Source organism: Gopherus evgoodei, chromosome 7 (assembly GCF_007399415.2).
Source record: "Gopherus evgoodei ecotype Sinaloan lineage chromosome 7, rGopEvg1_v1.p, whole genome shotgun sequence".
Taxonomy (NCBI): domain Eukaryota; kingdom Metazoa; phylum Chordata; order Testudines; family Testudinidae; genus Gopherus; species Gopherus evgoodei.
Window position 1 is genome coordinate 70795120 of NC_044328.1, and position 22481 is coordinate 70817600.

At 46.1% G+C, this 22481-nt stretch overlaps 1 protein-coding gene across 3 annotated transcripts in view; it reads left to right on the forward strand.

Annotated features, from left to right (window-relative positions):
• The window catches only part of ANXA8L1 (annexin A8 like 1), a 36932-nt gene that overhangs the window by 8294 nt on the left and 6157 nt on the right, over positions 1 to 22481 (forward strand). The window contains exons 2-10 of one of the 3 annotated variants that reach the window (XM_030569430.1): positions 1572 to 1639; positions 11058 to 11104; positions 16340 to 16430; positions 16703 to 16797; positions 17711 to 17824; positions 20063 to 20153; positions 20878 to 20957; positions 21592 to 21651; positions 21962 to 22055. In XM_030569430.1, the coding sequence (XP_030425290.1) occupies positions 11084 to 11104; positions 16340 to 16430; positions 16703 to 16797; positions 17711 to 17824; positions 20063 to 20153; positions 20878 to 20957; positions 21592 to 21651; positions 21962 to 22055 (646 nt within the window). In that variant the 5' untranslated portion in view covers positions 1572 to 1639; positions 11058 to 11083. Of the gene's footprint in view, positions 1 to 1571; positions 1640 to 8694; positions 9016 to 10838; positions 10962 to 11057; positions 11105 to 16339; positions 16431 to 16702; positions 16798 to 17710; positions 17825 to 20062; positions 20154 to 20877; positions 20958 to 21591; positions 21652 to 21961; positions 22056 to 22481 lie in introns of those variants that run through there. The other 2 variants (XM_030569428.1, XM_030569429.1) reach the window with 2 other exon arrangements.

Here is a 22481-nt window from a genome sequence, read left to right on the forward strand (position 1 = left end):
GAACAGAGAGGGGGAGTCTCTCTGTGTAGTTTCACAGAGCTTGTGTCTGTGTATCTCTCCAGGAGCACCTGGAGGGGGGAAGGGAAAAAGGATTATTTCCCTTGGTTGTGAGACTCAAGGGATTTGGGTCTTGGGGTCCCCAGGGAAGGTTTTTCAGGGGGACCAGAGTGCCCCAAAACACTCTAATTTTTTGGGTGGTGGCAGCAAGTTCCAGGTCCAAGCTGGTAACTAAGCTTGGAGGTTTTCATGCTAACCCCCATATTTTGGACGCTAAGGTCCAAATCTGGGACTAAGGTTATGATAGGGGCTGGGGCCTAGCCTCCCCGGTCGAGAGATCAAGGGCCGGGCAGGACAGTCCCCCAGGCTGGATGTGGCCTGCGGGCCATAGTTTGCCCACCTCTGCTCTAGCTCCATGCAGAGTTTTTGATACAGTCTCTCACAGTATTCTTGCCAGCAAGTTAAAGTATGGATTGGATGCATGGACTATAAGGTGAATAGAAAGCTGGCTAGATTGTCAGGCTCTACGGATAGCGATCAATGGCTCGATGTCTAGTTGGTGCCGGTATCAAGCGGAGTGCCCCAGGGGTCGATCCTGGGGCCAGTTTTGTTCAACATCTTTATTAATGATCTGGATGATGGGATTAACTGCACCCTCAGCAAGTTCGCAGATGACACTAAAATGAGGGGAGAGGTAGATACACTGGAGGGTAGGGATAGGGTCCAGAGTGACCTAGACAAATTGGAGGATCGGGCCAAAAGAAATCTGATGAGGTTCAACAAGAGCAAGTGCAGAATCTTGCACTTAGGATGGAAGAATTCCATGCACTGCTACAGGCTGGGGACTGACTGGCTAAGTGGCAGTTCTGCAGAAAAGGACCTGGGGATTACAGTGGATGAGAAGCTGGATCTGAGTCAGCAGTGTGCCCTTGTTGCAAAGAAGGCCAATGGCATATTGGGCTGTATTAGTAGGAACATTGCCAGCAGATTGAGGGAAATAATTATTCTTCCCTATTCAGCATTGGCGAGGCCACACCTGGAGTATTGCGTCCAGTTTTGGTCCCCCCACTACAGAAGAGATGGGCAACAAAAATGATTAGGGTGCTGGAGCACATGATTTACGAGGAGAGGCTGAGGGATCTGGGGGTTATTTACGCTGCAGAAGAGAAGAGTGAGGGGGGTTTTGATAGCAGCCTTCAATTATCTGAAGGGGATGGAGCTAGGCTGTTCTCAGTGGTGGCAGATGACAGAACAAGGAGCAATGGTCTGAAGTTGCAGTGGGGAAGGTCTAGGTTGGATATTAGGAAACACTATTTCACTAGGAGAGTGGGGAAGCACTGGAATGGGTTCCCTACGGAGTGGTGGAATCTCCATCCTTAGAGGTTTTTAAGGCCCAGCGTGACAAAGCTTTGGATGGGATGATTTAGTTGGTGTTGGTCCTGCTTTGAGCAGGGGATTGGACTACATGACCTCCTGAGGTCTCTTCCAACCCTGATATTCTATTATTCAAATGCTTCAGCCGCACAGGCAGCTTGCAAGTCCAGGCTCTGATGTGGTCACTTTTGTCCTCGTAGATCAAAAGCCCAGCTGGCAACTGAGCCACTGTGGGTCACAGTTGTGGGATATATATCAAAGGAGGAAGGTGAGTATCAGTGCAGCGGAGGGAAGGAGGGTGACTTACTGTCTCACCACGGTAGATATCCTACTGCTTTCCTGCAGCCAAAAGGTGCTAAGGCTGCCACCTCTGATCTGCTGTTTCCCAGGAGAATGTCGAGACCAAAAGCCTATTTGTGAACACGTTAAGGGGGTCATGGCAAAATATAGAGACAGAAAGTCCATGGCCTGAAAGCAGCTTGTGTGCCACAAACCATAAACCCTGCATCTTCTCGCCTGTCATGGTTACTCAGAGCATACTGAGTGCAGGGGAATTGATTTCATTCTCTGCTCTTTACGGTTACTGAGACCTCAGTCTTTTAAGACACATTTTGTACCAGAAAGCCTGAGAAAATCCCAGTGGTGAGCAGCCTCTCTGAAGACTAGGTCTGCAAATGCTCTGTGCCTCAGTTTCCCCATCCGTGAAATGAGGATAATGCTCCTGATACTCCTGTAGAAGGTGAAGTGAGATCTGCAGGTGGAAGGTGCTGTCTGATTTCTCAGTGTGATGGTGACAAGGAGAGACACACCAGCCAGGAAGGCTAGAGACCCCTATCAGAAGGTCTGCTGCCCCCTAACAGGTAAAACCAGGCATTACACTCCTGACTCCTATCACAGAACCTACTCTAGAGCAGACTTGGGGGCAAGTGACCACTGAGATGCCTCTGCCTCCAACAGGCTGTGGTGTGTTCCCAGCCCCCTCTCTGCTCTTGCTGATTGCAGCTGTCCCTCCCTGAAGTAACCCATTGAACACAGATGGGAATAGGCTCTGTTGCTGTATAGCTGGCTCTTTAAGAGGAAAGTGGCTTCAGCCCCATCTGTGACACAGCCTATTCTCCTCCTCAGGTGGGAAAAATGAAATTCATGGGCCCCAATCAGACTGCAGGTAGACATGGTTGAGGCTGTGGGGAGGTACAGCAGGGCCTCCTTCAGAAAAGCTGTTGAGATGAAGAGTGCAGTCTGTATAAAGATGCGGGGGCTGTGGAAACCCTGCTTCAAGGGGATTTATTCTAGGAGCTGGATTAGATTAAGTAAATTACACCTTCCTTCCTCTACCCTGTACACTTGTGGGGGAATATTGTGTTAAAGCTTCTTTGCTATGAGTAGATTATTTCTGGGACCCTTGGAGGGAAGCTGAGGTGGGGGGCTGTAGGACTGCTCCAGGCCATGCAGGGGGTGCTCTGAATGTGGTAACCCTCTTACAAGCCCATTTCCCTCTACACTTGGCACTGAGGAGCAACTGCTCCTATTATATGGGGAGCTCCCAGCAGGATAGTGACCCCAGGTTATGGGGCGGGCAGTGCCCCCTGAAGGATGATCAGTTTGAGGTGATCCTGCTTGGGTGGTGTTTGCTCTGGGTCCCTGGATGAATTCCTTTGTTTTCCTTTATTAGAGACATTTGCACAGGCTTCCTGTTCTGTAAGGGCCTGATCCAAAACCCATTAGAGCTGACTGACAGATGGCCACTCATGCTGGATCAGGAGCCCATCTGTTCCTACCCACTTGCTGTTGCCTCAGTCCCATGGGTGGGGCAGTTCTGAGCAGCAGGGCCTGGCTCACACCCTGCATGAATCATGAGAAGGACCAGGTTATAGGGAGTCAGGGCTTTGTATTATCAATGCACTGCACACACTCATCAACCCTCACAACTTCCACTCCAGCCAGCAGGGGCTGTGTCAGCTCAGCACCCTGATCACCAGGTCCCTTTAATTTGGGCATCTGAATGGGGATTTAGGTGCCTCACTGCAGTGACCTGGGGGGCGGGGGGATTGCTGAATGCTGATCCCAGTTTTGGCAGTAATGTACTTCATGGCCTTGGTCAAGTTGTTTTTTTGTGTGCCTCAGTTTATCCATCTGAAATGCTGAGCACCCCAGCCTGAACCTTTGGGCCCTGGTTCTCAGTGCTCAGCACTAGACATTGCTGTCTATCCCAAACAGTGCTCTGTGGGCAGCAGCAGCTCTTGAGGTTCACTAAGGGGCAAGGCTGGGTTCCCTGAGCTGCCCTGGGGGTAACTCGTGTGGTGGTAGCATCCAGGTACCTTGGAATGAACTACAGCAGGGACCGAAATGAAATGAAAGCGTACCTTTATGTGTGTTTGAAGCTAAGGAAAGAGCCTGGTGTCCATCTGCTCTCCTCGGCTTCACCATCCAACCCCAGTGTTGCTTTACGCAGCAGGAGGCTGCAGTGGTCTGGAAAACATGGGAGTAACACGCTGGGGAGAAACACTGCCACCCACGATCCTGCTGTTCTGTCTTCCCTGTCCCTGCTGCAGAGGGGTGAATGTCACCCTGTCACTGCAAACTGCTGCCTCTGGGTTTTTTGGCCCTGAGCTCTGGGCTGGGCACGCTGGTTTGGAATGTTATTTAGCTCCAAAGGAGATGGAGGAGACTGAAACCCCACCCAAACAGGGACTTGGGGTGGCTCTCCACACCCTCCATGACTGCTCTTCCAGGCCCTCAGCTGGGAAAGGGGCCGTAGCCTTTCACACCTCTCACGTGGCTGGCTCGGATTAATCGCTGATTCAGTGGTCAGACCCTTGTCCCATCCCTCCTGCCGAACCCTCCCTGCAATAGATTCTGTGGGGCTGATGTAGCCCAGCTCTCATGGGAGGCTTTCTGTGCCCTATAGTTGATCTCCTCTTCCCACTGTCTCAGAAGCAAAGCAGGGCTGTGCCATCTGACATGCGAGGGGATGGTTTCACCCAGGCTGCAGTCTGGCAAGGGGCCAAGCTTCAGAATCCAGGAATTGCAGGATTAGGGGCATCTAGTCCAGTGTCCTTAGGGTGATCAGATGTCCCAATTTTATAGGGACAGTCCAGATATTTGGAAGTTTGTCTTATATAGGTGCCTATTACTCCCCACCCCTTGTCCTGATTTTTCACACTTGCTATTCTGTCTCTGACAGTCACCAATGCTAGCAGCTTCAGAGGAAGGAGCAAGAAGTCTTGTAGCAGGGAGTTAAGGGATGATCTCCCCATCCCTGGAAAATTCCTTCCTGACCCACAATAGCCAGATGTCCACTTATGCCCTGAAGCAGGTGGATTTATCCCTTCCAGAATTCTTCAGTACATTTTAGTCCTTACTCTGGATATTCTTGTTATCCCTATAAATGATGCAGGTGAGTGGCTGTTTCAGTTGTCTCAGTGCTAGCAAGGGATAGAGTAGAGAGGGCTCTGAGCAAAGGCCCCCATCTGAGCATAACTGTGGTGATGAACCTTTGGCCCCTGTGGCCATCATGGACTGACCCAAAATCCTAGCTCTGACCATCAGGCATCTCTGTGGCTCAGGCTCATCTTACGATCAAAGCTGTGTGTTCCCCCTCTTTCTAACAATGAGTCTCTCCCAGGGCCGATGAGAGGCGGGGAAACCGGTACAAATTACTGGAGCCCAGCGGTCTGGAATGGGGCCGGGGGCCGGCTTCCCTGGCTTTGTTGGCCCTGTTTAGCTGGTCCACCCTTGCTGGGGGGCCCGAAAAATGTTTTTCAGCCTGGCCAGAACCCACTCTTGGCAGCCCTGGTCTCTTCCCCTGTGGAATGGGCTGGGGATGTCTCTGTTTCTTACCTGTGTTCCTTTCCCTGAATTTCAGCAGACGTTGGCCTAGCATCAGAAATACTTTCCAGCCCTAAACCACCTCTGGCTACATGGCAAATTCTTCCCTCCGCTAATAAATACATAAGTGCAATTCCTATGACCTTCAGTGGAAGTTCCACTCCTTTCAATAAGGACAAAAAATGGGCCTCTTACATCTGGGACACTGATGACTGAAACAGTGCTATTTTTAGATTAGCCACTGGAGGCCAGTACATGACAATGTTTTTCCATCAAACACACACACCAAAGCCCTGATGTTGTAGTTCATAGATTCCAAGGCCAGAAGGGACCACTGTGATCATCTAGTCTGACCTAAATATCTAGTCTGACCTGCCGGAGGCACCACAGGGATCTGAATCCTGGATTTCCTGTTTATTAGGCAGGCACCTTAACCAACTAAGCCACAGCACCCTCTAAAAGTGCCTCACTGATATTTTGCTATCGGCTGTGTTGTGCCTTGCTAGAATGAGTACAGCTGGGTAGAAAGTTTCCAATAAAGTTTTTCTGTTGGAAAATGTGGATTTGATTAAATGGACACATGCTGCAGGCATGTGTCGATTTCAGTGAAATTCCTCTGGAAGCCAGGCAAATTTCTGACAGACTCCTGCCTGCCAGACAGGTTTGCAAACCTACCTGGTTTCTCATAAGCTCGCCTTCCAGATCCTCAGCAGCCTTGTTCTCCCAGGGCTTCCTGACTCCTCAGCAGTCCAGAAGCCCCAAGAGCCTGTTCCCAAACCCATGAACTGTCCAACTTTTTGCCTAGTAGGCTGCCAGGGTTCCAGGCATCTCTCAGGAAGCCTTGGAAACATTTCTACAGAAAGAAAATTAATTGCCAGGTTTTTTTAAACAAAATCTTGGGATTTCTTTTCTTTTTGGTTCCATTTCAGAACAAAATGGTTTTTTTTTAATTTTGAAATTGCCCTCTGAATAGGGTTTCCAGACACTAATAATGACCTGCCCCCTTCCCCGAGGCAAGCATTTAACGAGATAGTGTCAAGGGTGTTTGGGGAATCCACAAACAACTGTGACTCCTCGATGTTTTTAAAACTCTTGGCCCTTGCAAATAACATATTGCCTCACCAATACTTTCCATTAATAATAGCAGACTTTACAGATGCAAATACCAAGAGTATGCTGCTCTTCTACAGTCACTGCAGTGACTAGGCAATGAAAAAGAAAGCCACTATCTCCTTATCATTGGGCAACATTTTCAAATGTGGGTGCCCACGTGTGGGCATACAAGACACCTCAATCAAATTGGTCTGATTTTTTTCTCTAAGCTAATGAAATGGGAGGCACTCGGTATTTCTGATGATCTGCATGGGGAAATTCACCAGCAGAACTCCTGTAGTGGGATTATACCAGTAGAGTTGTACCATATGACTCCCGAGGTGGACATTCAGTACAGAATAAGAGTGTCCACATCATAGGGAGCTATACCAGTATAATTTCAGCAATAGAACTATCCCAATTTAGTTCTGCTGGTCAGCTTTCCCCATATAGATAAGCCCCGAATCTCAGGCCACTTTTATTTGGATGCCTAAATATAGTTTCGCTTAATTTTAGGCTTCCAAGTTTGAAACATTTAGATCAGAGAGAAATTTACAACTTTTGTTGTTGTTTTTTTTCATTTCCCATTACTTACTTTTGCAATTGGTGCAATTTTTGCAACCCTTTCAAACTGAGGAAGGCTGAGGGTATTGTAGCTAAGGCAGTGGACTGGAACCCAGGAGATCTGGAACCCAGGAGATCTGGCTCTGATTCTTAGCTTGCCCACGGACATTGTGAGGATTAATGTTTGCAAGGTGTTCAGATATTATGGTGATAGGGTTATATAAGGACACACAATTTATGGTAAACTGGATTTCTTTTTAAAGCAACAAAGCCACTCTTTGCTCTTGCAGAAGACTTTAAAAAAACTTCACTTTATTAATTGCATTTTTTGGGCCTATTTTCCCTTCTCACTAGTGTACAAATTATTTGTGCCCCATGGCAATTCCCCACCCCCATCAGCCTCCCCCTTTTTGTTTTTTTGGGGTTTTATTTTTGCTTTTTGGTTTTTTTGCAAGTTCACTATAAAACATGAAAAACCCTGTATTTCAAGTAGTTTTGCATTTGTCCAGATGAAAACCAGTACTCAAGAGTTGCCTTGAACAGGACTGTCTAGATTTGTTTGTTCTACAAGTAAGCTTCCACATTATCTAGAGATAAACTGTGGAGAACCAGCCATACCTTTGAACTGCAGCTTGAGCTCACAGTACTGCTGTGCTGGGCCTACGAGGTAGAAAATGAGCCATTACCTTGCAGGGTCTAGTTCTCCAAGCCTGGTTCATGTTAATGAGTACTCTTGCAAAGTGTCAGTGGACAAAGATCAATCTGAGTGACTTGAGGGTTGCAGATTCAGCATCAGAGAGAAAGCAGCAGCGTGTGTCTATTTATTCCTGTCTCCCATTGCGAAAGGCTTCTGAGAATCATTTATCAGGGAAATGCTATTGCCTTGATCAGCAGAACATCTAAATGTATAAAACTTGAGGCTGGCTTCTGATTTCCATGTAAATGGGGCATAACTGCACTGACTTTGATGAAGTCGATCTGGGTTTCTAGCAATGCAAGTAATGAAAATCTGACCCCCAGAGCTTAGGGTCTGGTCCAACAGCCCTTGAAGTCAGTGCCTCTCTTGACTTCCAGGGGGGATTGGATCAGGTCCTCAGAGTCAGGGAACATGAAGAAGTAGTTGCTAAAACAACTGATTAAAGAATCTGTCTGTAATATTTAAAAAGGCCTGTTTCTTCTGCTGAAGACATGAATTTATATAGCATCTTCTTAGATTGTCGGCTCTCTGGGGCAGAGACTGTCTTTTTGTTCTGTGTTTGTACAGCACCTAGCACCTTTCCTGTTCTGCTTATAAGTTTGTAATTGAGTTCACCATTATCCTGGGCTATTGAACGTAAGTACTCCAACTTCTGTCCCTTTGGTAGTGGCTAGCACTACAATGCTGGAGTTAGCCCCTATTTTTGCCAAAGGGATCCTCAGTGACCACATAGTCTTTGTTTCTCCTCTCATCTTCTTTATTATAGATTGTTACTGATAGCGTCATAGATCTCCTGGCTCATTACTATGCGTAACAGTAACTTGCTTCCCCATGATCATTTACTATGTATTAATACATTATTATTTCATTTCCAGTTCCTTTTTTCAAAGGTTCTTTCTTTAGATGGATCGGTGCAAATGTTAAAGCGATGCTGCTAGATTACATTTGGGTTTTGTAGAAACATGGGGGCTAATTCGCCTCCCACTTTCGTCAGTTTATATTCATGGCTAGCCATTGACTCGCTCCTAATTCTCACCAATGTGAGAGTGTAATTGGGTGTCAGGTTTTTACTAAGCCTTTTGTTTCTATGCTTTCTGAACTTTCTTCTATCCTGTTTGCTGCCCTAACACAGCAGGGTCTGACTAGCCTGTTGCAGTAGCGCGGGAGAGCAGGAAAATGAGTGACTAGAGATAGGCCATGGAGATCTTTACTGTGAACAATGGCAGCAGGGAAGTGAACAGCATGGATGGTGGAACGGAGGTAATCTGAGATTAAAAAATTCATTACAACTGAAAAATTTAAAACATAACAGCAATGACAGTCTTCTGCAAGCTACAGCCAGCACTGTCCGTTCTGCTTTCTGCAAGCCAAATCCCTCTTTACTTTGCGCAGACACACCCACATCCTTACATAGCAACGACAGCTACCCCACCCGATGATCTCAGGTGCTCTTAATATCAGAGGTAAGGAAATGTTGTTTAATAATGTGGGTTTTTTTTAAGCGAATGACATGTGGGGTCACATCTTCCCATGTAGCCAGATGGCTAAATGGGCAGGTAGGGCTACCTGCTGGTAAAGGGGATGTGGCTGGTGGAAGGGGGCATGACTGTGCTGTCCCTACACCCTAGTGATTCTTCACTGGCCTTGGTATCCTTCAGATTGTAGCAGGCTGGACCAGGTCAAACAGAGCAGCCCTAAGTTTGAGAAGGCAAAGATCTCTTAAAGAAGCCTTAGCATCTTCCTCTCCTGAGGCCCCACCTTTTAAAAACATATTTCAAATCTGTTGAAGTTTGAGCAAACTCTTGTCAGTCATTCTTGAATTCCCCAAAGTTGCCAGTAAGGAAATCAGCACAGAGATTAAACACCACAACTCCAAACCTCTGGTAGTCCCGACAGCAGAACTGAGAAAACCTGAGCACAGAGCTAATGTCAGGGGTGGTCCAGAACTCCAGAGACCCCCGAAAATCTGGGACGGCTTGCACAATAGGCCAGACTCTGGAAACTTCTGCGTGATCCTGTGATCATCATGGGAAAACAATGTGAGGGGTGGAGCTGCAGCTGGCTGCGTTGTTTGCTACCTCAGGGTGTGGATGTTGCTCTTCAGAAAGGAATGTTACTGAGACAGTTATTGGCCCCGGAAAGCTGGGCACCACTCTGGGGCATAGGAGGAACCACCCCCTTAAAATCTGTTTTCCAAAGCCTTGCAATAACTGCAAATCCCCTAGGGTGGCTTGAGTACACAGTGCCTGGACTCAGTCTCTGAAGGGGAACAGAGTCTAAAGCAGAGATCGGTCTCTCCAGGTTGGGCTGGTCTGCCTAAGTTAAGCTGGCCTAGGCTATGGTAGTAAGAGGGCTGGGAGGAGCAGCCAGTCACTCACTAAAGGGGCCTTACAATTCATAGTAGTCCAGTCCCTGATTTTCATTGGGCTGCCTGGCATTTGAGAGCCATAGGCCCATTACACTTGTATCCATCTTGCTCAGGATGGGCTGATTCCCTCCCACTTCCCCCAGGAAGGCACTTATGACCAGGTCTGTGTATCCCACTGAGGGATTCGGAAAAGCCACAAAGCAGCCTTGTTTGGCCAGCTTTAGTGTGTGTGTGTGTGTGTGTGGCGGTGGGGGTGGGGGTGGGGGGGTCATGAGTCCATCACCTTGAGAGTGGGTGATAGAAATGGAATCTCCACTGGGCTACATCTAGTTGGTTTGGGCCTGGCTAACAGACCACTTCCCTCCTCGCATCATTCTGGTGCTGCTGTGATTGTCAGAGGCCCTTGAGTTCCCAGACCTTGCTCCAGCAGAAAGGGTACGTCTCACAGTGCCTTCTCCACAGGGGGCTCTGGAACACCCTTCCCTCCTGGGTCTTCATAGCCTCAATGTAGTGAGCTTCGGTGCAAGTTGTAGGCCTTCTTTTTTTCTCCTAGGCTTTGCTGGGAGGGATGGGGCACTGGGTGGGGATTAGCTGAGGGAATAAGTGTCATGTTTTGTTAGGGTACAGATAGTCTTTTCATAATTAGAGAGCAATTGATCCGAGTGTTGTAGGGTGCTCTGGGCCACACTGGGATCTTGACATTTATCTGGCTGTAATTTCCATGTTGCACAAGCCCCTGGGGCTAAGACAGGCACATTGTAAAAATCAGAAAGGGAAATTCAAACTTTAATCAACCAAGTTTGCATGTGAGGCTTTTAACCAGTGAAGACCTGTTACTAAGCAACCGCATCTCTGCCAGTGAGATCATCTGTACAAAAACCTGTCGAACCATGTCTTTAGGGTGTTGCCTTGTGAGGTTTATAGGAAAGGAAGGTGCACATTTGTACATTTTTGGTGCGGAGGTGCCAGTTAGACCCTGCAGCGATCAGTGTGAATAGCCCTCCAGAGAGCAGAAGAATTATTTTTTCTTATTTTCTAGTGGTGAGTTTGCAGGAAACTTTTTTGTCTTTCCGATTCACATGTGCTCAAGACCTTTAACTTTCAAAAGATCTAACGTGTAACTTCCTTTATTTACAGGAAAAAGAATTGCTACCAAGTGTACCATGGCGTGGTGGAAGGGCTGGGTAAGTAGAGGAAATACTGGAGTGTGAAACTCTCTGTACATGATTTTAGAGGCATATTGTCATGCCTCAGACAATATATAAATTCTATGTGTAGAGACACAGTAAAATCCTTCCACTTACAAACTGACCACACCTGCTGCATGATCACTCTGTGTGCGTGTGTTTGATTTAGGAATTTGTTAAACATGTTTGCTGGTTTTTAAGCAACAGGCTGGCACTTTTATTAGCTGGTTGCTTATGAGAGGGCTTAGGTGTGTGGAGAATTTACTGAAGGATAGCTAAGCTGAGGAAGTGAGTTTTGCATTTAGTTCTGAGAACCGTGAACAATCTGGTCTGTCTTCTCCCTTGTGGGAGTGAGTTATATATTCTAGGTCCAGCGCCTGCAAACATTCAACCACCCGTTGTCATCAGCCTCTCGACTGGCCACCAGGCTGATTGTTCCAGGTGTGGTGGTAGGTCCTGGTCCTGGAAGGAGATGTGGTCTCAAGTAGCTATGCCATTGCCATGGAGGGTTTTGAATATCAGTACAGGGAGCTGGACTCAATGGGGAGCCAGATTACAATGTTCCTTTAAAGTTCATATTACTTTGAAATGTATGTTTCAAATCTGGTCGAATGTCTGAATGGCTTTCACTGAGGCAGACTCATCCTGTACCTAAGGTCAAAAGTGGAGGACAGCAACTGATAGTGTGTGTAATCTAGGCCCCACTGAAATTATGGTATGACCTGAAGGCAATCAGTAGGGAATGGAATTGCTCACCCTGAACAGTCACCTACCAGCCACCAGAGTTATCAGGAGCCCTGTCCGCTGTAGAGCGGGTCAGAAACAGTTTGATGACACATTTTCATTTATTCCATTGGAAGCTTCCTGCCAGCTGGGCCATTCAGCTCCTCCAGAGCTCACCTAACAGGCTAATGGGGAGTCAGGGAGATCCAGCTCCCCAGATTCTAAGGCACATGGCTCTTAGGCAGCTTAGGTTCTTGCACTTTCCAGGGTCTCTGGCTCTAGGGCAGCCCATCAGGCAAACTGCCCCACAGCAGGGCAGAGCATAATTCCCTTCTGCAGAGAACTTCAGAGCTTTGGCTTTTGTTCCAAACTGGAATGAAACCAGATTCTGAAATCTCAAAATCCTCCACAGAATGGTGGTCCAGTTCTCCATCCAGCAATGGCTCACCATGTTCCAAACACCAGCGCCAAACTGTCATTATCCTTATGGGGTTTGTTTAGCTGTCTTCCATTAACTGTTTTGTCCCAAGGCCGCCTCCTCTCTGTATTGCCCAGTAACTGGCCTCTATGGTTCTCATGTAATACAGATCCGTGTACACCTCAGATCATGCATCTCCTGGTGCTTTTACTCTATCCGGTATAAAATATGGAGAACAGTTAGGGTCAGGATTCTACTTCAAATGGACAAAACATTTGCTCTGGTTTTTGACTATGATTGTTACTGGTAGAGTTGATTGGAAAATGGACAAACAATTTCATGGAAAAATTGCGAATTTGTTTCCATTTCACAGCGTCCAAATGCAACAATTTTCTGTGTGTTTTTTTAATGTTTTCTCATTTTGCCCCCCTCATATTTCTCCATGAAACAATTGAAATATCAACATTCCTCTCCCTCTCTTTCACCACCAGGTCCAAGAAGTTGAATAATGTGGGGGGAGGGACATGACTTTTTCCTTTTTTTCCCTTTGTTTCTTTTTTTTTTTTAATTTTGCTGCTCTGTCACTCTTCCAAAGTTGGAAGCCCTTTGAAAAATGAAAATGGAAAGAGGAAGCAAAGCACAGAACTACAACCACTCCAGAGCCCTGGAGATTGTTCTTTCTAATCAATAAAAAAGTGAGGGAGGGAAACAAAGTTTGAATTTTCTTTTAGTTTTTGAAAAACAGAGTTAAAAATTTCAATTCAAAATACAAAATGTTTTTGTTTGTTTGTTTGTTTTTAGAAACTTTCCATTTAAAAAAATCCAGGCAAAACCCACATTTTCCCATGAAAAACTTAGGTTCTTGGACAAAACGCCACTTTTCAGTTAGAAGAAAATTAGTTTGGAAAATTGTAACTAGAGATGGTCACAAGTAAAAAAACCTAAATTAGGAGCATGTCAGGTGGAGTAGATTCCTCTGCTTGCCTGTCTAATGGTCTTGCTCATTATGGCAGTGACACATACATTTACTCATTTCAGTCAGCTAGCTATGTGGAGTCACCTAGAAACAGGCGGTCAGATGAGTCTCAGACGGATTCTTGTCCTAACCTGATATGGCCACACCTTTCTCCCTCCAGAGGCCATGACAGCCAGAGAACACAAATAGAGGACCTGGCTGGTTGTGAGTCATGCCTGATTCCTTCTAGCCAGAACTGACTCAAATCCCTGATTGGGATTTTTTTTAAAAAGGGTCATTTAAATTTGTCTACCTTGCCACCAAACCCCTAAAAATTAAAACTCTCCTTTGCACTCCCCCAATCTTGGAGTCATGGTGCACCAACCTGGAGCACTCCCCAGGCTGTTCTAACTCACACCCAGGCTGCTAACAGCCCACAGGGACTGAAGCTGCAGCCAACAGTGGAGCATCCCAATCTTGCCTTTTTTCTTTGCCCACATCACCTCTGCTAATAGCAAGGAGCAAGGGGCATCTTGATGTTGGTTATAAGGAACAGTGCGGTGATCCTTCAATCCAGGGTCAGGAATGCCAGCTGGACTGCCACCTTCCACCAGAAATATAGCACAAAGTGGCAGCCCCTCACTTGAGGATCTGGCCCTTTGCCTGGCTCTGGAAGGCGGTGGAAAGGAGGACAATGAATTTGAATTTCATGCAATGGTGAAGTGGGAGTGGCAGGGCTGAGGAGACAATGCAATCAACAACAGGGAGGAAGATGTTTAGCAGGGCAGCTAACTTTGGGTGCCCATGGGGGGATGATGTAGATATGAGGATGAGGATAAATAAAGACAGAGAAACAGCAATAAACCTAATAGTCAAACTATGGGCTAAGTAAACCTAACCACAGTTAACTAAATCTAGACAGAGGAACCCCCTTGGCCCCTAATATAGAAGGAACCAAGCTTCGCATACAAGGAAAATTATGCAGGTAACTCTCACTATTCCAACTGCTTACAGTCCTAGCCTGTGTCTCAGAGTGAGCTAGATACAGTAGCATGGATGTACACAGATAACTTTCCATCCACACAGATGTTTTCCTTTGTTTCTTCTGCATAAAGCTAGGTCACCCCAACAGCTGCTTTCAGGCAGATGTAGTCAGCTGGCTGGAACCTTCAATTCATAGAGAATAAGGCCATAAAGGACCATTATGATCACCTAGTGAGTCTGACCTCCTCCTGCGTGACATGGACCATAGCATTTCACCCCATGATTCCTGCTTAAGTATGAATCCCTTCTGCTATTACCACTGGTGCAGCCTCGGCCTCCACACCTCTTTTCCTAGAGATTTACTGAGCAGTCCAAGTTCTTCCCACACACAATCTCTCTGCTGCCCACATTCTTCCAGCCCATGGCCGTCTCCAAGTGAGCCTTGCCAGGTAGAAGAGCTTGAGAAAGATTCCTCCAGGACTCACATGCCTGGTTTCCAGTGAGATTTTGCAAGGTCACCAGCATGCAGCTCCACCCTAGCATTACTATGGGCATGGTTCCCAGTCTCCTGCCTGGCAGATAGCGCTAACAAAAGCCAAGTAGGGGTGACTATTGGTTCCATTAGCTCTGCATTGGAAAACTGAGTCCAAGGTGGGCAATTGCCTTTCATGGAGAAAAAGAATGTAAATAAACACATCTGACTAGTCAAAGAAGACCACTGACTTCCCTTGTAAGGTTCGGGATAGGCTTGGAGGCAGATGGTCTGAAATTCTAGCAAGATATGTCGTTGCTTTCACAAAAGCAGTCTCCAAGACCTGAGTCCAGCTGATCTGGAGACTTTGGGGTCATCTATGTGGGCAAGTTTCACCAGTTATATTGAAATGGCTATCCCATATGGACTCCTAGTCTGACACAAGTGCCTCTTTCAGGTTTAACTTCAACCCTTTCCCAAGCCACATAAACTAACCGGAAAAGGCCCTCTTATACTGGAAGCTGTCCACCGGGGGTAATACCAGAACAACTATATTGGTGTAAGTTCACACTTTTAGTTTACATCAAAAATCTTTCCCAGGTAGACAAGTCCTAAAGCCCCAAATTATCTGGAGTTGGTGGGTAAATCAAAACCTGTCCCCAACTAGCTGCATTAGGTGAACTCTACGCTGCAAGGCTGGGTTTGGGATGTTTGCATCACAAGGTTGGGATGTGTTAAAATGCTACCACTTAATAAAGAGTACAGGGAGGAGAGGGCTGGCCATTCCCCTGCAGCTTGCCCAGAGACCTCCTCTAAGCCTGGACCCCAGGCCGTGCACGAAGGAAAGAGATTCTGGCTCAAATTTGCTAAACCTGAACTTCTCCAGTTTCATTCACCCTTGCAAAGTACACTGGTTCCTCTTGCTTGGCCTGTAGCGCTCCTTTGGTATGCCACACCCTGTGAAGCCAGTCATGCCGAACTCCACCTCAGTCAGGAGGCAGCCAAGTAAAGCTATGGCACAGAAGAGCCCATGTTTTCAACAGGGATATGCCATGGAACAGATGAAGTTATGTATGAAACTATCCTGAATGATAACACTCTGGTTATAGCAGCGGTATAGTATCACACACAAATACTCAACCCTGCTCATGATTTACGTGGTGTCTGGAAAACTGTGCGTAAAATGGCAAGCTATCACTTTAAGATCGAAGGGTTTCCAGGTGCTACTTGCAGCATAGGGGCTCAGCAGGGAAGCTTGTGATCTGGGCTTGCAGAGTCAGTCTGCAGAAAGGCAACCTAGAAGAAGGTGGGGGTGAGTTGTGCTGTTATTTTAGGGAGCAGCCTGTTTTGTGTCTTTCTGTTTGGGGTCTTGTGTGTTATCATTCTAAGATTCTGGATTCTAAGAAATAAAGTTGTGTTACATTGCAGCCTTTCCAGCAAGAGTATTTTGTGTGTTTATCTAACTTGTGCATGTATATGCTGTGAACATAACAAGATACCTCCTTTCAAGGCAACAGGAAAGTCCTGTTTTGATAGTCAGGTCTTTCTGCTGGGACTGCCATTAAGGAGTTACTGAGCAGCTTTTGCAATAGTGTAATTTGTGCTCTAGGTCCACTGGGACCTGGACTGAGCCCCTTCAAACTGATTTCACATGGGATACATAGTTGCCTTGTCTTACAGCGTGATGAAGATGGCAGCTCAGTGAGAGGTGCTCTGAGCTTTGACCCCACACCCGATGCCCAAGTTCTGTATAAAGCCATGAAAGGACTGGGTAAGTTGACTCTATCTATTACCAGCCATGTGTTTAAAACATTCTACACTTCAGTTATAGCATTAGCACAATTCCCTACAGAAAAGCACAGCTGTTTATGCCATCACGTGGGGATTCAGAAGCCAAGCTGCTCCAAAGTGTGCCTAAATTCCCTCATTGTCAGAGCAGTGAGTTTGAGAAGGTCAGATGGGTAATACCCTTGGGAGTTTTAGACATATCTTGCCTTAGTCTCCTGCACAGTATGTTTACATCCCATCATTGTTCATTTCCAGGGACGGATGAACAGGCTATAATTGACGTCCTCACCAAAAGGAGTAATGCACAGCGTCATCAGATTGCCAGATCATTCAAGGAACAGTTTGGAAAGGTTATCCAGAGAAAGGACATCTGATAAATTTTCTCTTTGCACTGCATGATGCTTTTCCTGGAAAGGGAGGTGTCAGAGACCATGAGAGCGCTGCCCGCTGCTGGATGGAATGTCAGATGTTGTGTGTTTGTGTCACCATTGGTCTATTGGCACTGGTGTTGTAGCCGTGTTCATCCCAGGATATTAGAGAGACAAGGTGGGAGTGGTAATATCTTTTATTGGACCAACTTCTGTTGGCAACAGGGACTAGCTTCCAAGCTTACGCAGACCTCTTGTCTCTCACCAACAGAAGCTGGTCCAATAAAATATTCCCTCACTCACCTTGTCTCTCTCTAGGTATTTTATGGAAGGGCGCAGAGGTGACGGATACTGACACTACTACAGCAGTGCAAGTCTACCTTCTTAATGAGGCCTGTGTTCTTGGGATCAAAAGTTCTATCTACAGCAGATATGTGTATAATTAATGGCCATGATGTTCTGCAGCATCCAGATTTCTTGTCCAACACCAGTCCCCTGATTTATTACCAGGCCTGATTTATTACCTGGCCAGAGCATGTGTGCATGAAGAGCAGAACCAATTGGAAAGCCACAAACTTCCCTATGGGAAATTTCAAGGGTTTGGGTTTGTGGAAGGGTTCTGGGGATGAATTCTAGAATGTTTGTGAAGTGCCCAGATATTGCAGTTATTGGTGGGGGCACCAGAGAAATACCTAGACAGAGTCCACTCACAAGGGTGGCCTCCTGATCAGCCCATAGGTGCTTTTATAATAGGCCAGTCAGCATGACACTGTGCATCAGCTTCATTGCTGTAGCTCGTCATGAGGGTTACAAATGAAGATTCAGGGAAAATGATGTGCAACGCAGTAAGCATTGGATGCACCCTTCCCTTAATTAGATCTTTCGTGTTTAACAGGATCTTATTGCCAGCTTGAAATCTGAACTGAGTGGCAAGTTTGAGAGGCTCATCGTTGCCCTTATGTACTCACCATTCAAATACGACGCCAAGGAATTACATGATGCCCTGAAGGTAAATCAGTGACATGCTGCTTATTAAGTGGTAGCAGGAACACTGCTAATTTCCTGTGCTAATACAAGTGCTTAGTAACTGAACTGGATGAACCCTTTCCATGGTATCGTTTCTCAGCAGGCCAATGTTTATAGCAAATATTTGGTTGGATACGCTATTACAGCACATCTTTGGTGGAAAGGGCACCCTTTAAAATATTATTTATGCCTTTGACTTGAGGCCAACAGCAGAACTGTGCAAAACTCCCTATTTCTGATGAAGAATGATTGCTGAAAATTACAGATCTCTGGTTTATTGCCACTTCTTGGTCTATAAAATTCCAAAGATCCTCTTCTTTCTGTCCAGATAGCCATGGCTCTGATCTAGGCCCTCCTCTGCTGTCTTGACAACCATAACCTCCTTCTCTCTCGGGCCTTCCCAACAATGTCAGGTCCCCACAAAACAGCTGGTAATGTCATCATCCTCACCATCAGTGACCGCATCACCATATTCTTTGAATCCCTCCAATGGCTCAAGTTTGAAATTCTTGTCATCCCCTTCCAGGCCCATCACATAGGAATGGATATACTGGGTCACACAAAGTTCCATCTAGCCCAGCATCCTGTCTTCCAACACTGGCCAATGCCAGGTGCCCCAGAGGGAATGAACAGAGCAGGCAATCATCGAGTGACCCATCCCCTGTCACCCATTCCCATACTTCTGGCAAACGGAGGCTAGGGACACCATCACTGTCTGTCCTGGCTAGTAGCCACTGATGGATCTATTCTCTATGAACTTATACAGTTCTTTTTTGAAACCTGTTATAGTCTTGGCCTTCACAACATCCTCTGGTAAAGAGTTCCACAGGTTGATTGTGTGTTGTGTGAAAAAATACTTTCTTTTGTTTGTTTTAATCCTGCTGCCTATTAATTTCATTTGGTGACCCCTAGTTCTTGTGTTTTGAGAAGGAGTAAATAACACTTCCTTGCTTACTTTCTCCACACCAATCATGATTATCATATCCCATCCTTAGTAGTCTCTTTTCCCAGTCTTATTAATCTGTCCTCATACAGAAGCCGTTCCATACCCTCTAATAATTTTTGTTGCCCTTTTCTGAACCTTTTCCAATTCCAATATATCTCTTTTTGAGATAAGGTGACCACATCTGCATGCAGTATTCAAGATATGGGCATACCATGGATTTATATAGATGCAATGCAGTATTTTCTGTCTTATTATCTATCCCTTTCTTAATGATTCCCAATATTCTGTTTGCTTTTTTGACTGCTGCTGCACATTGAGTGGATGTTTTCAGAGAACTATCCACATGACTCCAAGATCTCTTTGTTGAGTGGTAACAGCTAATTTAAGACCCCATCATTTTATATGTATAGTTGAGATTGTGTTTTTCAATGTGCATTACTTTGCATTCATCCACACTGAATTTCATCTGCCATTTTATTGCCAAGTCACCCAGTTTTGTGAGATCCCTTTGTAATTCTTTGCAGTCTGCTTGGGACTCACAACACATCCCTTCCCTGCTTGTCCCCTGTTGTCTACTGCAGCCTACTCATCAAATCTGCTCTGCAAGAGAGGCCATCATCAGCCGCTCAGTCATCAGTTTCTAACACCAACATCCCTGCACCTCCTCCCAGCTTGTCCTTTGTGCATGGGATGCCCTCCTTGGACCAACGCATAAGGCTGCTCCCCTGTCCTCTTTCAAATCCCTAACTTCTGGCATGAAGTCCATAAGAAATCAGCCAGTCATGTTGACTGGAGGGGCAGGATAGGGTAATGTCTTTTTCCAGATCAGAAGAGGTTGGTTTGGGATGTTTGCATCCCAAAGTTGTGATGTGGGACTTTATTTCTCTACTTCTAATAATTTGCAAAATTACCAGTGGAGAGCATCTTATGAAAATTGTATGTAGGTGGCTAGATTTGATTGCATCACTCTCCTCACACCCTTCTAATGCCACTTATCGAAAGCCTTGATGAATGCATTGTACATGGGCAGAGCCTCATAAAATCAACTTCAGCTCTAGGATTACTCAGAGGAGGGGTGAGCCTTAGCAAACAAATCTGTACTGAAACCGAACAAGTTGCATGTGGTTCCTGGTTTCACATTGACAATTTATCACAGCTCAGTACACAGCCTATGGCAACCCTCAGACACTTTAACTTGAGGCCTAGTTTCTAAAGATAGCTTTAATTGCATGGCAAAATATTTTCTCCCACTCTTTTTTTCTTCTCCACTTAAAGGGTCTAGGAACAAGCGAAGGTGTCATTATAGAGATCCTGGCATCACGGACAAAAGTGCAAATTAAAGAAATAATCAAAGCTTACAAAGAAGGTAAAGCAGCTTTTGCTACACTGTGTGTGATGGGAGCACTGGTAGGGGGTTTTGTGCAAATTGAATTAATTGCTAACATTTTGTGTAGTAAGGCGGGATCTTTAAAAGAGCTCAGTGTTGACTTCCCAAAGGAGTCAACGGCAGTTGAGCCAATGCTGGCTGCTTCTGAAAAAATCCCACATTTAAATGTCCCATCTAGTAACAGGCAAACCTCAAATGTGTCATGGGTTTAGTTCATGTGGGTAGCAAGCAAACCAATGTTGGTGTTATGGAATCTTCTTGCCTATGGAGTGTTATTTGTTCACCGGTGTCCACTTTAGTTGGACATGCCCCAGTTGGGAACTTGTCAAATTTATATCCATGCCCATCCTTCAGTCCCTCAAGGCTCCAGGGCAGCATCTGGCCTTGAGAGAGGGTTTCAGAAAATAAGGCCTGGATTCTGTAAGGTACTTAATTAAATATATGCTTGGCTTTTGAGCATGCGCTTGGCCCCTTGACTTCATGGAACTACTGATGTTTTAAAATTAGACACCCTGCTGATGCGCATTCCTGAGTCGGGGCTAAGTGAGCTGCTCACAGATATGTCTTTCCCTCAGGTTACCTTCTTGGAGCCTGTCAAGCATTTATTTGTCTCTGGAAGGCATGGTGACACTTCAGTGATTCACTGTGCCTTTCAGTGAGCACACATCACCCCCGCCTCTTTTTGATCCTCTTTCCCTTGCAGAATATGGTTCTAACCTGGAAGAGGACATCAAATCAGACACAAGTGGCTACTTTGAGCGGATATTGGTTTGCCTCCTTCAGGTAAGGTTGTGATGAAAGAATAGGGAGCCAGGACTCTTCATCTCCCCTTCTTCCAACTGAGGTTAGCAGTGAGTACAGGCCTTTTATTGCAAGCCCACCTGCTGCAGGTATCCATCAGAATTACTAGATAAATCACCCGCACAGATAGACCCCCTGATCTAGATCTCTGCTATAAAAGCTGATGCAGAGTCGAGAGTTCCTTTAGGCACTAGTAGTTAGCCTCCAAAGTTGCTTTTGTCAACTCAGCCACTGGGGGCACCGTCCTACACACCATCCATTCCTATACAGCAACCAGGGCATTGATCTCCAGCTAGTTTCAGAAGTGATGTACCCCAATTGCATTGTGCCCCCTTTCCATATCCTGCCCCACAATCTTCATAGAGCATCTCCACAAACCAGAATTATTGACCTGAGTTAGCAGTAGCAACAGATTGGCTCCTTATCATATGAATGGTTTTAGCCAATCACCAACCAGGATTTTTCTCTTGTATTGTACGTAACAATATGGCTTCCCTACCTTGCAGGCATGAAGGGCTGGGAGGATGAATTAATCCATCTATAAAGTGCTTTGAGATCCTCATGCGGGCAGCATTGTAGGAAAACAAATAACTGCGTTTCTATTGTACCCTCCTAGGGTGAGAGGGATGATCCAAGATGCTATGTGGATTCAGCGATGGTGCTTCAGGACGCACAGGTATTTCTATAAAGTGACCAGCCCTTTACCATAACGCTGATTCATATGGTGTGACCTGGTAGGGAATGGAATTACTCACCCTGCTGTAACAATTAGTTACTGTCCCAGTTTAAACAAAGGCAGCGGTGTGAAAGGGTCTAGCTTGCCTGGCAGGAATTGGCACGGTAAAATCGGTTATCCAAGCAGTGCCCCAGGATACATCCAGCGGGAGCGGAATTGCTGCTTTGCACCAAGCCGCATGAACCCCTCCTCTGTGAGATCCATGCCTCAAACATCACTGGGAGCTGTAATTGTTGTATTTCAATCATAGGCTCTTTACGCTGCTGGGGAGAAGATACGGGGTACTGACGAAATCCAGTTCATCACCATCCTGTGCACCAGGAGCGCCACCCACTTGCTGAGAGGTACAGAGCAGGGGGATGCATTCCCACGCACAGCAGCAGCTTCCAAAATAAGAAAGCAACCCCCACAGAAAGCAGAGGCGAGGCCAGCCCAGGCCAACCGGGACACCCAAAGTTAGGCAGCTAAATCCACATTTAAGCCCAAAATACATGCCCTGACCTTTTTTCAGAGGTGTGGAGCATCCAGAAGCTCCCATTCACTTTGGTGGGTGATCTGAGCACTCAACACATCTGCAAATCAGGCCATTTACTGAAGATTCAGATACTATAGAGACTGGTGTATTAGACAAAGATGGCTGGAGAGAGAGAGCAGGTGGGCGAGGTAATATATTTTATTGGACCAACTTCTGCTGGAAGGTACAAGTTTTTGAGTTTCATGGAGTTCTTTCTCAGGTCTGGAGATGGTATTCGCCTTGTCACCTTCTCCAG